At 31.7% G+C, this 16,166-nt stretch overlaps 1 protein-coding gene across 1 annotated transcript; it reads right to left on the reverse strand.

Annotated features, from left to right (window-relative positions):
• Nucleotides 1–3,441: 3,441 nt before the first annotated feature.
• LOC124363944 (trypsin-like) lies at nucleotides 3,442–15,125 on the reverse strand. Its single transcript, XM_046819215.1, has 7 exons — nucleotides 14,980–15,125; nucleotides 11,970–12,039; nucleotides 11,500–11,662; nucleotides 8,885–9,093; nucleotides 7,948–8,156; nucleotides 5,234–5,291; nucleotides 3,442–4,474 (listed from the first exon to the last, which is right to left on the reverse strand). Exons 1-7 carry the CDS (start codon nucleotides 15,070–15,072, stop codon nucleotides 4,281–4,283), a joined length of 996 nt encoding a protein of 331 aa, XP_046675171.1. The 5' UTR covers nucleotides 15,073–15,125; the 3' UTR covers nucleotides 3,442–4,280.
• Between the last annotated feature and the right edge of the window lie 1,041 nt (nucleotides 15,126–16,166).

Below are 16,166 nucleotides of genomic sequence, written 5' to 3' on the forward strand. Positions count from 1 at the left end.
TCGCTAATCTCGCTTTGCAATATTTTTTTAAAATTGCGACGAAGGATTACATATGACATTTTGTATGGATTGCGCTCAATACTAAAGACAGCTCTCTAAGAGGAGCCAGTATAAATCATTACGAGTGACAGATAATATGTATAATAATGAAGGAATCTCGAAGTTCTTTCAAGTTCTCAGTCATAAACAGAAGACCGCTTGCTTATCATACCATTATGATAAAAACCCAATAAAACCAAAGGAATTATACTTGCTCAATTGTATATGAAAACTCAACAGTCACAAGGTATATGTCACAAATCATAGTATTTGAGATGAAATAACGAAGATTCTTCACCATACTAATTTTGACATTCACTGGTTCTTTTTGACCAAACTATTTTGAACCACGAATAAAGATAATTACATCCAATTCCGAGATTGTGTTGGTCTTTGACTTGTTTCCATTAGTTATTTCTGTCTGATTACTAATTCATAATTATGATACCTAACCAGGATCAACAGCAATGGTATATTGGGTGGCTTATAATATAGTATAGTATAGAGGTATCGTAATAGTTAAGATGGATAGTGCTTTGTACTCATCGTTATCAATATTCTGATAAGGGTCCATGCTTAGCGATGAGTTGCTATGCTTGTCAAGTACGATTGTAGTCGCATTTATCGTGCAGCATACTGATGTGTTGGGTGATTTTTGAAGTGGTCTGCAACATTTTAAAAATGATTTAACCCTAAATATTGAAGAACTTAGGGAACAAAACTGAGGAAAGAACATATTTCCATCAACGTAGTTCTACTATCTCGTTTAGCGAAGTGGGGTATAAACTCTGTCTGTGTACTGGCGTTGATTACTCATAAATTCACAACTCATAAACTGTTGAAGTTGCAGCAAGTAATTGTGTTCGTCCTATTAAGACGCCACTTAGTACTAAAAATACTATTTGTATTAATAATTTATTAAAATTTTTACAAAACTAAAAGACTTTGGTTGTTTATTAATTATATTAATTACTATGTCTTAATTTGCTAATAAGGAAACCTCCTTCAAACTAAATTATAATCCGCCTAACTACTTCTGAATTCAAAAAGTAGCATTAAATTTGCTACTTTCAACGAAAAGTTCAAAATCTTTGTCACTTGTGAATTTTGTCAAACCTACAGGTTTTAAGAACATTTTGCTTTTAAATATTTAAAATGTCTGCCATTTAGACATTTCATATATATTTTTGAAAATAAAATTAATTTTAAATACTAAATATCTCAATTGAAAAGACGTCTGCCAAGCTAAGTGTTTTTGTAACACATTGTCCATTGTATAATGTCCATTGTATCCCTATCCGGTGCCGAAGAAATAAATGCCTAAAGAGGGTAAATTGTACCTAGAAAGTGTATTTTCTTCAATATTGATGTTAAAAATAGTGATTTTCCTTTTAAAGTACTGTGGTATCTATAATAATTTAAAAGATGGACAATTTTGTTTTTTATTTACGTCTTGTGAAAAGAGACATGCAATAATGAAAGAGTTCTTTCTGATGTTACATTAACAACTGGGACTAAAAGATTAAGTTCTCAAGTTTTTTACTATTTTGAGCATGAACTTGTTGCGTAGCATCACAGTTGTCACAATTCACTAGTCACGTACCAAAAGAAACCTTTAAGACCGATTTAGGTCACGTGCACATCTTTATCGACCTTTTATTTTATTTTCGCATTGATTCAACCGATCGACTTTAATAGTGTAAATTAGCAACGATAAAAAATAAACAGTTACTTGAAAGTCATTTTTATTTTTAACATTTGATCAAACTTCTGCGTTTGTCCAGTGATAGGTTCAAGGTATATCTAATAATTATTTATTTTCAAACATTAAACAATTCAGTAGAAGTTAATATTACATCAACGCATTACCTTCATCGTAGTGCGGTGGTAAGGCTGCGGCCCATAACCGAGATGTCATGGGTTCGATTGCCAGAGAGGTCAAAAACAATTTTAAAGTGGATTTGAAGCGTTTTCTATTTAAATCATTTGGTTTAACCTAGTAATATACCCCGGTTACAATCTGAATTGGTTATTTGAGGAAAAATATCTGTGAGAATATCGTTATCTACGATCAAATTAAAATTATGCCGATATGTGTTATTTAAATATATATATATATATAAATTATATATATATATATATATATATATATATAGGATTTTTACATTATATTTTTTGCTTATTGCTTGTTTTAAACAAATAATGCATAGAACATTTTTTAAATCCAGAACTCCTTTATTTATAATAGAGAATTTCCTTTTTTACGATTATAAAAAATTAAGGAATATGATTATCTTTATAAATTAGGATTTGTTTTGTAGGCCAAACTAAAGACTAAAAAGAATAACATACTGAGTGCAGTGATTATAAGTATATTTTCAAGCAATGAACTAAGTGATTTTGAGGATGATGTTTGCTGTTAATAATATACGTTCTAATATCTAAAAACTTCTTTTTTAACATACAAATTTTGAAACAAATAGACATCAATTATTGTTTTTACGGGTTAAAGTATTGAATGATACAGCTATGCACGAAGTCAAAATGTATTTTCTTATTCTTTATACAATCATTACTTTATATTTTTGTTCCAAATGTTACTTTTGTGTTATTTAAAATATAATTCAATACTAATTTAAAAATTAATTTAATATCAATTAATAACATTAGATTAGTTTAAAGAAACCAAAATTATAAAACGATAGTTTTAATATTATATTAGTTTTAATGTTTCTGTACATATATAAAGAACCGAAATGGGACGTACTTGTAATCGCATAAACCAGTTTTTTTTTTTTACTTTAATTATCTCGTTTCATATTTTAAATATTTTTAATCGGTTTTATCCATCTTGAACGATGAACCACCAATTGTACGGTGTAATTTATGGGAATTAATATAATTAGCCTATATTTTTATCTTACAAACCTTTGGCAAACAGTATTTTTCACTACTTTTGAAAAATAGCCAAGGGAATAGTAAACATGAGAAGTGGCAATGTTTTGTTAACAAAATAATAAACTCTAAGTTCTTTGACCGATTTTCAGTATATTTTGTTATAAAATGAAGCTACATTTTAAAATGACGTTAGTGGAAGATAAAAACAAGATTCTATTCACTGTAAAGATAACAGCCTTCAAACATGGTGGTGTCTCTTACAAGCATTACTGCATAAACTGCATAACAATGAAATATGTAGGCGATGTTTAGTACGCTTATGATGCTATCGTAGTAAAATAATGGGAAAGGTAAAATGCTACTTAAGCGTACCAGTAAAAAATTTGAAACTTATATTATTGCTCTGGGATTTTAAAATGAGCTAATTCTGACACATGGAGGGATCTGAGAAAACCTTAATAGGTAAAATGAAATAATATTATTTATTCTAACTGAAAACTTTATTGATTAAAACCAGGTACATTTAACAAAATCAATCTGTTTTGTGAAGTTTAAAATTTAAAAAACAAAAAACCTTAATTTTATAAAGTATAAAAATGCTGTAAAACTATGCACTTAAAACACTAGTTAAAGTAAATCTAAGTTTAAACCACTAAAACAATGGCACAATAGCAAACTATTAATATTATTCAACATTCTATCGATACTTTCTACTGTTAATGAATTCCGTCTGCAGCAGTCTCCCAATACTAATCACAACTTTTACATGGGACGTACTCATTAGTTAACACTGTATACGTGTAACCACTACAGCATATAATTGCGTTCCTATCCTATTATCACAATAATTACTATGTAAATTATTCGGTGGATAATTATAATTCCTCATTTATATACAGAGAAAACTGTACTGTAATGACAAAACCATGTTTTCACGAATAAAAGATCTTCGCTAAAACTATTGTTTTGCTCTAATATATACAGGTTTGATACGCGTAATGTTCAAGTAGATTTTAAGATCTAAAAATATTTACATGATTCTTAAGCTATCACTTTTACGACTATAAAATTAAATATATATGGTAACGAAAACAAAAGTCAAAACTATAATCAAATAACTACTGGTAAGTTTACTTAAAAAATGTATATAATGTTGTTGATCTTACGGTAAAGAATTAATTTCAATTCTATATTCAAACTTCACAAATTCGCTACTTAGTGCAACACTGCGACTACAAATAACGGTACAGAATGTGAATATAATACAGATGAAAACACAGGATGAGCAAGGTGGGTCGGACGAGGAATTGACTAGACGACGGAGGACCTCGGACCACTTATGTCTACAGGATCTTGAAGGAGTCCTGAGATTCGTCCTCCAAGTCGTCACGGGGAGTCCTGGTGCGGTTACCGGGTCTGCGAGTACAGCGGCACTCTCCTCCCAGCCGCTCGTCGATCCATGAGATGTACCTGGCTACCCGCGTGTATATTCCGGGGAAGTTAGGACGCGCACAGCCTCTGCCCCAGGAGACGATTCCTGCAAAATATCAAAGTAAAGAAGGACTTTTACCAGGTGTCTTGTAAGTCTATGACGAACATATCGTACTCCAGGGGTCACTGGTGTATCAGGGGAGCAATGATACTGTTTTTTTCCATGTCATCCAACACCATTCAGAGCTTTCGGATGGTCGAGAGACTAGTCATAACAACTACTCCCCACGAAACGTGAACGTGTAGGAAACGTTGTATCCTTCAGAGGGGGGGGGGATGGAGAATTATCTAAGATTCTACCCAGTGACCATTTATCATATTATTTCGGAGTAGGCTCAGATAAAAGATTCTTTTTCTTTCGTTGTAAATGCTATGCTCACGCCGGGATCCGAACTTGGATCTCTTAGATGATAAGCAAAGATGATAACTATTCAGGACCCCTTGGATGATAAGAAAGATGCGAACCAGTCCTCTTTTACGTGATGATTAACCAATTAATTTTAAATATTTTACATAGACGAAACGAAATATCATTTTATCACTTTTACTCATATTTTTGAGTAATTATTTTCAAACGTTCATAAAATGATCTCTCAGTTCAGAAGGATACTAAATCATATCGGATCTCAACCACCACCTTGGTATTTCTAAGGGCGAGACCATTCCACACAGTTCCTGCTTGACATACTTAACCCCAGAGTAAGGCAGGCGCCGAAAGACAGTGGAATAACTGAAATTAATCGTTAAGGTAGATATATAAAAATACAAGCTAAGCAGTAAAAGAAAAAGAAAATAAAAGACTTACCTATAACTTCCGTAACGTTCTTAGCGTCCATAGCATGCAGAGGACCGCCACTGTCTCCCTGTAACACGTAAGTATTATTAATACACAGCCAACTGAATACGTTTAAATACACTTAGGTAACATTTTGCATAATATCACGTATATATATATATATATATATATATATATATATATATATATATATATATATATATATATATATATATTGTAACCTGTCGAATAAAAAGTCAATCGAGATAATCCAAATGTCTTTGATTGCTAGAAATGTGCGCACAGAGAGAAGCTTCTACTAAGTATCTGAAGTAATCACGAGGATGCATTTCTTTTCTCGAAACCAAACCAATTACCTCACTTCCGTTCTAATGCGCGACTTTCTCTGGAAATTCCAATCAATCATCAACTATGTTATCAGAGGCTGACCGACAACTTCCTGTGACCATTGATTGGGCAATTACTAAGATACCGATATATTCCAGAACTCTATTTTAAAAACACTACTAGTTAGTATTAATTTATTGCTTAGAGAAACTACGTAAGGATATATTAAACGTTAAAACAAGTCCTTGTTGATTTCAGTAAAATTTAGGCAAGCATTGCAATTTGCATTAAGTGTTTCTGAGTATTTCTGCAATACATCTCATATTCATAATTAATATATTGACTAAACTGAAATATAGTTCATCATATACTTTAAAAAACTTAACATTACGATCATGACAGTAAATAATCCCACAATCTATTAAAGTTAATTAGTAGAATATGAAATCGATCTTACTGTAACAAATAACAAATTACTCTTATAAGAAAATTAAGTAAGTTGGTTCCAATATACAGACCTCGCGACTTTACGACCTCTGAGTCAACTTTGTAGTTTTACCATAAACTAAATTTTCTATATTTTAGGAATGTATTCAGAGTTTCTGGAGTAGGTAAATTTGTTAGGATTGTTTATATAACAAACAACCTACATTAAAAAATAACTATGTACATGATTACTTAAATTATGTTTCATGATGAAGACTTTCGTGTGGTGAGTTCGGAATGAAATTCATCTTTCAAGAAACAAAATCAAGAGTTCTTAAACAGGATCTATCTATTTGGCAGCTTAGTCATTAACTCAAGTAGCAACGGCATTAGTGCTATAGTAGCATCTTCTGCTTAAGAGCTTATGCTGGAAGTTATATTTCGTGTAACTTTTAGTTGTTTCAAATATAACTTGCTTTTCGAAAAAGAGTTTATAGAAATTTTTAAAACAAAATCCATAGTGAAGAGGTTTATCATTTTGAACTGCTATTTCATTCAAGAAATTCAAAGGAAAATGTGTATTTAGTATAGTAAGCTTAATTAATATTACATTAAAACAACTTTACAAAAAATTCTTATTATTCAGTTGATCCCATTACTTCCTCATTTAAGAAATTTTTATAGTAAACTAGCGGACCCGGCGTGCTTCGCTGCGCATTTCAATAATTTTTTGCAAAAGTTGCCCGCGGCATCGCACGCAATTTCCCGTTGAAAACAGTACACTATATTCACTTATTCTTTTTCTATCACATTCTAAACATTGCTGAGATAATTGATAGACGTTCCTTCGTGAGCTTCTTGGGCGCATTATGAAGGTATGTACCATATTCCTGCCTCTATCTTTCGTGGTTTTTGCTAGGTGTTTATAAGTTATTCAGAACAATTAATGTATATGGATGAATCTCGGTAAACTAATTAGGTTATAAAGAATCAAATTTGGTCTGTTAAAATTAATTTTCTGTCTAAGATATTTCCAGTATTATTTAGGAGTGTGCCTTCAAGAAAATGTATCAAAGAAACCCAATTTCGATCATAAAGTGTCTTCTTTCGGCTCTTTTCATTTACCTTCAATGTAACCAAATTCTATTACCTTATGTGCAAACATTCACGGATTTGTACAATGAGGTTGTTTTCATAATAGCGTTTAATAATATTTTCATTGCATTAGACAGTTTATTGATCATTGGTGCAATCTGAATTTAAAATTAGGCAATGACGTCTTCTATGCAACCTGCATTACACTACTGATCAAGCACTTTATAATAAAAATTTTCTACATTTTAAATGTAAACAAATGTTTCTGCCTCTTTGATGAACTTCAGCTGAAAGTATTAACAGCTGTTAAGTATCAGTTTGCTTTGTATTACGTGTCGTAGCGCAGTCTGTCGGATCCAATATAAAAACACTTCAACATCAACAACTATTTATAATTAAAAAATTAATTAAATAAACTATTTAAACTGGACCAGCCACCTCTCTAAAAGTATGCCTATGTTACTTCCAGGAACGTGTAGAATCACTGTACAAAATTTCACGATGTTTCGTGCATTGGTTCCAGAGTTATAACGGAACATACAAACAAACATTCGCATTTATATATATATAGATACTGTGATATGATATGCTTTGTTTGTAACATATTCGTATATTATTTATACATACAATTCATATAACTTTGTTTAAAAAGGAACTGCATTTCAAAAAGAAACTAATGTTTAATATTCAATTTCAATATTTGTTCTAAACTGGTAAAGGTAATCTCTTCAATCCTGAATCATATTCAATTCAATCTAATAGTGACGATCATGTCAACCCCCACTCCATACATATCATATTTTTTAGGGTTCTAAGAATTTATGATAATCAAGAAATCCTGAGGCTGATCAAGTAGTACAAGCAGATCAATTTACCTGACAGGCGTCTTTCTTGCCATCAGTGTAGCCAGCGCAGATCATGTTTTCGGTGATCTTGCTGTCAGGGTAGCCCTTACTCTTGCACTCGGATTCTGACAGGATGGGAACTTCAACCTTGCGCAGAAGCTCTGAGGTCTTCTTCTTCCTCTCAGCCAATCTTCCCCAGCCCGCTACAGTGGCACTCCGGCCCGTGTAGTCTTCGTCATCTGTAATAAAGCCATTCCATGGAACACATTCACTAAATCAGTCAATAACAGTCCCTTACAATTCGAAATGTCCAGGATCCTACGATAGCCTAATTGCGTAATTGCGATCGGTGATCTTTAAGTGTCATGAGTTATAAAATATTCACGCAATAAGGATGTAAGTACAATTTAGTTGGCTGGTTTAATTTATGGGCTTAAAGTAGTATTAATGCACATCTGTCTTTAAGGATATAATAAATATATACTTTCTAAGTCGCTGTTAATAATTTACATGTACTCTATGCCAAGTATGAGATAAATTATCAAATGCATTCTGAGGCCACTGCAAATTAATTGAGCGATTCGTTCTTGGATCGAGCGATCCTGCAAGTACAACAGCGTAAGATAATATTCCTAGTTCTCTATAAGCAATATAAACTCCGTCTTCAACAAAAGTTATTATTTACTACTCGAGCATTTATATAGAGAGCTTTCACAATCCAATTCATCCTAAGAGATGTAAAGTTAGTTCTGAACTTTGCACACAGAGTATAATGGTAGTCTAAGTGCAGCTATATTAACAAGTATACAGTATTGAATTTCTAGCATTAGTTTTAAGAATTCAATAGACTTAAAAGTATTCTTATTTGTCACTCAATTTAATGTAGGTATAGAGTCATATAGTGATAAAAATGATGTTGAAAAGAAAAATCCTTCAGAAACAGTTTGGTTTTTTAACTGAAAATTACCTGAGTTGGGGAGACAGGCGGTTCGTACCGAGGTCTTGTACAAGGTCACAGGAGAATCCAGCTCGAGGATGGCAATGTCGTTGTCGAAGGTGAGCATAGTGAACCCCTTGTGGGGTGTCATACGGACAACTTTCCGGGTCTGCAGCTTCTCGGTCGAGTTGTTACGATTGTGTTCGCCGATCGTCACTGTCACGTGTTCTTTGCGGATCCTTGAACATGAAGTGTGTTTTCATAACAACTAAGAATCTATGCGGGGATATTTGTACTAAAATCTAGAGAGGGACAGAATGTGTAGAAACTAGTGTGCCAGGGTGTTACAGATCCATTTGGGGAAAGCGTTAAATAACGAATTGTATACCATTTTATCAAATAGCATAGCTAATTTTTCAAGACATCGATATTTTTTAATACTTTCAAAACTCTAACTCAAAAATTATGTTTTAATTTTGCCTTATTTAGTGGAATAGTTTCAATTTATAACTCGTACATTCTGTAAATATGTGGAAAACTCAAGTTAAAATGATGAGCTGGAAATTAGAGAGTTGTTTTAAGTTATTGGAATACTGCCGTTTTTAGATCTTCTCACGATCAGTGATCAGGAACAACAGCTGAGTCCATCTTTGAGTACACTTAAGCTATATGAGGAAGATGTATACTCATCGATGCAAATATGCAAGGAAACCAGTTATTTATTTTATACTCAAGAATGAATTGAATCGATTTAGACGCTTTGCAGGGAGAAATTTCTGACACCGATGTTTTTTAGTTTTCCAATTGTTTTTAGTTTCTTTAAATATGTATTTGCATCTGAATTTTATGTTTGGTGTTTATTAAGACCAAAAATCCAATACAAACAAAATTATACCACTAAAGTAAAACCCAAAGTGTGTATTTTAAAAATAAATTTACTCTAGAACAACGGTAACAAAAGTATTTCTTTTCCTTTAAAAATAAAACTCCAATAAATAAACGTTTTAACAATCGTCTAGTGCAGCAACACATGGACATATTGGGATTCTGTGCTTTCAGAATATTGGGTCAGTACGCTTAACACTCGTACATTACGAGCCTAAATCCATTACTCAGTTGTAAATTACGTTACTATCCGTTTGTATTGAATTTTAGCTAGATAATAGTAAAGTACATTGGCGTATTCACTGAATAAATAAGACAAAATATTTCTTAGAATTATAATTCTTCTAGTACTGTTAGCACTTAGACTAAAAATACTAATTTAAAGATACTAAAACAATAAATATAGTACCTGGCGTAACAAAATCATAATTGACATTATTTAATTGTTTTTATATCAATTTTCTGTCATTCCCATTAAGAAAAATGTTATCCAAATTATTAAAATTTTTGGGTAGTACGATAAGCTGACCCGGTTTTTTATATCGAAATTGGCAAACGATATTACTTAATCATGACCATTGATATAATCAATCGATACTAATTAATTATTTTGAACAATTAACTTAAATAATCTATATCAACAGCTGTAAACACTTTCAAATAATACACGTAGGGTAATATTTAAATTTTACATAAGTAACATTTGATTATTTAAAATGGCAGTCAATTTTAGTAAACTACACGATATTGCTTTGAAAGATGATAAGAAATGTTTTTCGTGGCTTCAACATATAGGACTCGTACTGAAAACCCCATTATGTGAAATTTGTGGGAAAGAAACAAATCTAACTGTGAGAGGAGCAAATATGGTCGTCTTCAGTTTTCCTAATTTCGTTTATAATAATTTGTTTGATCACCGTTAATATTAAATTCACATTTTAATTTAAAACATAATGTTTGTTATTGCGGACTATAAATACTTTTATATCGATTGATAGTCTAGGATTTGAGATGTGAATATTAGGTATCGATGATTACATTCTTCGATATAAAAAACCGGGTCCGCTTATCGTACCCTCCCCAAATTTTTAATTAATAGTTTGTTACTTAACCTAATTAATGAATGATAATAATGTATTTAATTAATTACTCAACTTTATTATATGTTACTATATAATTATTATTTAATTAAATTTTATTTCAAATTGGTTTTTATAAGAATATTTATTAATTTAAAAAAGATTTTACATGTTCCAGTTGAGTCATGTTTATAAAATTGATATAATTATCTACAAAAATGTAACATTAATCGAAAATATTTATTCTCACCCAGATTACGTTCATACTACTTAATAGACTCAAAATTTAGTCTCTTAGTGAGTATGAACTTCTTAAAAATAACTAAATCAGCTCTCTTAATGACTCCATCCACAGTAGATAGTGCCTTTTTTGCTGTTGTGGGAGATTCATTTCACACTGAAATAGGATTTTTTTCATTAATAGTATGAATGGAACTGAGTTTGACCTCAGAGTTATATCAACTAAAATATAAATTTTCTGATTATGACGGGATTTTATGCTGCCATTTTGACTTTTGATTCGGGGATTGAATAACTTCATAGTTTTGCTTTCCAGAGAAAATAAATTAAAGGTGATGACTCCTGAGTTTATAACAATCGCTTGTGAAAAGTATACATATGTGTAGTCAGTCTGAACAATAAAAATTCCAAACACTTTATGCAACTCCAGGTTCTACTCACTGTTGGGTGCAGTGGGCTGCTGTCAACACATGTTTGGCAGTGATGAGAGTCCCGCCACAGTAAAACTTGCCCCTGTTGGAGAGTAGGACAATCCAGGGGAACTCTTGTGCGTCAGCCTCTGTCCCTCCCACGATCCGCATATCCCGACCATACTGGCCACACACTGTACACACACAAGACGTGAAGGGGTTAGGCACATATTGCATGACACAATACCTTTTCTGGCGTATATAGTGAAAATTATTCTATTGTCTTGTCTTTAATTTTACTTCTTATTTTATAATCTCAATCTCAATATGTTTGAGACAATTAGTGACAAATTTATATATTCACATTTCTCTGTTAAACATCCTGTCATCTAAGTGTTTAAAGTGACTGTTTAGAATAATATAAAGAAACTGCTTGGTTGAATCTTGTGACATTTTAACTTTGCTGCAACAACTAATTGATATGTTAAATTGCTGACCTACCGCAATTGCAAGTTTTAGTATCATTGCTGAAGCTTTCTGAAGCTGAGTTCCTTGCCCTCGGCACGTCCTGCTGGAACAGAAAATAACATTTAAGGTAACTTCAATAACTTTAAGACAGGATTTTTACTAATACTATTTTTACATTATGTGACTATTAAATGTCTTGTCTTGGTCGATTTCAAATGAATTAAGGCTATTCTCTTTGTAATTTTAAATAATCAAGTTTTTTTAATTTTTTTCAGCAATACTTGCTACATGTGCTACATGGTGTCCTGCTTTGCAGTAAAGTAGTAGAATTTCTGCAAAAGAATCCTGTCAGTTCGGATTATATTCTTTTTATTACATCCTTGCAGGCATGAAGCCGTTGAGCATGTCATCGCTGGCGTTGGTTCTGCAGACACGCTTCTATGTACGCGGGCATGAAAGGTGAGGTGTGTCTTTCTTATTCACAGTGCACTCATTTACTTTTCGTTTAGCTCAGCAATTGTTGGTTTCAAAGCGATTTTGGGTGGTTGTGACAAATACATTAAATTCCTTAGAAGAGTTTCAGATTTTCAAAACTACTTCAAATTATGTTTAATTCACTTCCGGCCTTCATTAAAATATTATTTGAATTTTTTTATTACTACATGCATTTATTTATTTACGAAACTTCCTTCAAATTTTGTTTGACCAACACATTTCTAATTTTTGAGATAAATCGTATCTAAATCACAAAACGAACTTATTCATTTCTAAAACAACATTTCTATTTTTCACAAAGAATATTCTAGTTAGATATATATATATATATATATATATATATGTATATATTATTATGTTATTAACTCCACTTATAGGGTTATCTATATATATTAATGTAATGAAAGTAACTAAAACCCTTTTAAAAAACTTTTTATTACATACACGTGTTTCGGTTTTTAACCATCATCATCAGTGTACATTAACCTCTAAAATAAATAATAAACAATTAGATATACACATGTGGACCTTTTAAACATATGTTAAATTTAAATGACACAGTTATAATTTTCTTATTAGTAATCTGTATTTAATATTTTAATTTTTTCAAAAATTGGATTTGTCTTATTTTTCAGATTACTATTTAAAATGTTATGAGGATCTTTATTATAATTTTGATAGATATTTAATTCTTCTGTTGTGTTTAATTTATCTCCTTTCCTTTCGATATCTAAAATTTCCATGTTCTTTTCAATATCTGTGTAGTTATGGTCAGTCTCCATAATAATTCGGTTAAAAACCGAAACACGTGTATGTAATAAAAACATTTTTAAAAGGGTTTTAGTTACTTTCATTACATTAATATGTATATATATTTATGTGTATATATATATATATATATATATATATATATATACACAGTAAATTTATTACAAATAATGTTTAATAATATAAAGTAGTCTTAAAGTTTTTATTATATATCAGAATGCCTTTTGAGTAAATTAACAGTAACTTTATACTGTGAAGTATAACAATTAAATATAGCTTAGGTACATATAAATGTTTCGATGCATTTAAATTAATACGTATTAAAACTCCAATAATTATATGAAAAATTTTTCCGTACATTTACTGGATTCTTTATTCTTTATTTAATGGTTACATACTTGGTTATTCTCATGCATAGAAGGAATCAGTATCTAAATTTTTTAACCGAATGAATCACGTAGCTTACCACAGGACCATTGTTCTAAAATATCAATTGATATTTCATGAACTTTATGCGTCCTTCGCAGAAAAATATTTTACAGACAACATTAACACATCCGATGATTTATGACTAATTGAGACAATAGAGCACTAAACGTAGGCTGTTAGTTTAACTACTGAACTACAGAACCGTGTGTGTGACAGGCCTGGGGCCAGTGACCTCTGTGTTTACAAACAATGTCAGGTGTCGAGGAAGACGCGAAGCTAATAGTTCATACAAATTACCACTACTACCGTTTCCTGTTTTAGTGTCTGAAGTATAGGACTTTCCTTCAGTCAGGCACTCACTCCGTCTACTTGTGGTAAGTTAAAAAGTAAACATTCTTCCTGTATAAAAAAGGTGTTGGAATTAAATTTAACAGTTTTGTTAATCAAATAGAAACATAAATATCCCTGAATAACGTATTGAACTAATATGTTCTTTTGTGTCTCAAATATAATTATTTTATAAAGTGCTTTGAAAAGCCTTGTTTACAAGAAACAATACCAAGTTTGAGAGCAGGAATTTTTGACATTTTTTGGATATTTTCAATCAATTCATCCTAAAGTATTAGCTTAAGTTATACTTTGTTCCATCCACTAACGTTTGAAGTCTTTGTTCATTTCACTAACATATCTCCAATTTCCTATCTGGAATGGTAATCAAGATATAACTTACAATATGATTCTTAATTGTATATTAGTTCCTAATGACATAAGTTTCGTATTAAAAATTGTATTATACTAAACAATATTAAACAACAATATCCAATATTTCATATTTGGTGGTGAATTTCAGTTTCTTATAATGTTAAGTTCTACCCAAACAATATTACATTTTATGTGAAGTATTGAACATCAATTGCATTATAACTTTACGGAATATTGCATCAAGTAACTAAAAACAAAATACAAAACAGAAAATTCGGTGTTATTTGAAATGATTCTACACAGTGCTTTTGCTCATTTCTATATCATTTATAGCTTTATACGGTTTACTTTTGAAATATCTTTATTGAATTAATTATTAAATATTAATTATTGCCATAAATATTTAATTATATATATATACGTTTACATACTAGATGTGTTGCTTATTGGTGCCTTATTATTTTATTTTTATAGTAGATGTATGTATGTGTGAGTGGAATTGTTAACTTTTGATAACATGCTATTAAAAAACGTTATAAACTCTGCAATTTTATTGAGGTCCAACAAGGTCGAAAAGGCATGACCATGTTGTCACATACCCCTTTTTATTCTCATGGTTTTGTATACTTTGACAAAATATGTGACAAACCTCCAAGTCCCGGGTAACAGAAGCGCCTATGGCAAATCTCTGCAGAAGTGCCAGAAGACACACGGACGCCACACTGATACACATGACACGCATGTTGATAGCACACTATGACACAGGTACAGACTGAGGAGGCAGCCACCCACACGACTATATACTCCGGGACACGTCACGTGGCGGGATACCAGCCTTGTACCATTCTTGTTATATGGGTCAGGAGCAGTTCCGTCGCTACCTCTGCTGCTGCCCTTCTTCTCCGTGTTGCAACCCCATTAGCATTGCAGATGTCAGTCACTCTCTTTCGGGTAATTTGTTACTTTCCGTCATTTCTCAGTCTACGTGGGTAAGCAGCCAGAGGATGTTTGTGTTAAGTTGCAGACAGGATAATCCTTTAATATAGACTCAGTTTAAGAGCAAACACGGGTATAATAGTGTATGCAACGTCTTGAATTTTCGGAATACGATTTAAAACAATTTTAAGAAACAATATTGTGTTAATAAGAATTGAAGGTGTTTTCGTAGTTGTAATAGAAGTTGAGATAGACATATTTATTTGAACATCTGCAAGTTCTCCATCTCAGACCGTCCGTTATAATTAGGGGTAGATGATTCAAAATTTGTTCAGGAGGCTAGTCTTAGACCCCACCGCTGGGTTTTGGAAGATCTACACTCGGCGTCCACTGGAGGGCATTCCTCCTTCCCGCAGCTTCTCATGCAATTCACTCCTAAAAAACTGGCTCGTCGTAGACATATTCCTTTTAAATGTCATTCTAAACAGTCCTGATTTTGGTGATACTCGCTGAAAAATATTCCAATCTTTTGATCTTCTGATTTTAGATTTCATTTTTAAGAGTGGTGACTTTTGGCCCTCTAGTACGAGAATGAAAAGTTTCAAGTGCTTCAAAATAACTCGAATTTCTCTCCAATACTTCATGATAAATCCTAAAGTCAAAGTTCTTTTTAGCTGACCCACTCATGATGTAATGCAACAATCCAGCATATATACATGTACACAGATCTGAGAAGCCTGTATTTCAGTGTATAAAGTGTATACCAATGGCCATTGTAGTTTGTTCTGATCTAAGAAATATCTAATCCCACAGTTAATTTTTCTAAAAGATCTACTTAGAAAAACAAAGATTTTACACTAATGACCAAGAACTGCATTCTTAATGTTAGCTAAAATTTAC

This window comes from Homalodisca vitripennis, chromosome 5 (genome assembly GCF_021130785.1).
Source record: "Homalodisca vitripennis isolate AUS2020 chromosome 5, UT_GWSS_2.1, whole genome shotgun sequence".
Classification (NCBI taxonomy): Eukaryota; Metazoa; Arthropoda; class Insecta; order Hemiptera; family Cicadellidae; genus Homalodisca; species Homalodisca vitripennis.

What these genes read in the sequence shown, in the direction of transcription:
- LOC124363944 (XM_046819215.1), bottom strand. Translation starts at nt 15,072, where the DNA reads ATGCGTGTCATGTGTATCAGTGTGGCGTCCGTGTGTCTTCTGGCACTT. An exon ending in TACTAAAACTTGCAATTGCG is followed by an intron (nt 11,663 to 11,969) that starts GTAGGTCAGCAA and finishes GTGTGTGTACAG; the next exon opens with TGTGTGGCCAGTATGGTCGG. An exon ending in GCAAGAAAGACGCCTGTCAG is followed by an intron (nt 5,292 to 7,947) that starts GTAAATTGATCT and finishes TACGTGTTACAG; the next exon opens with GGAGACAGTGGCGGTCCTCT.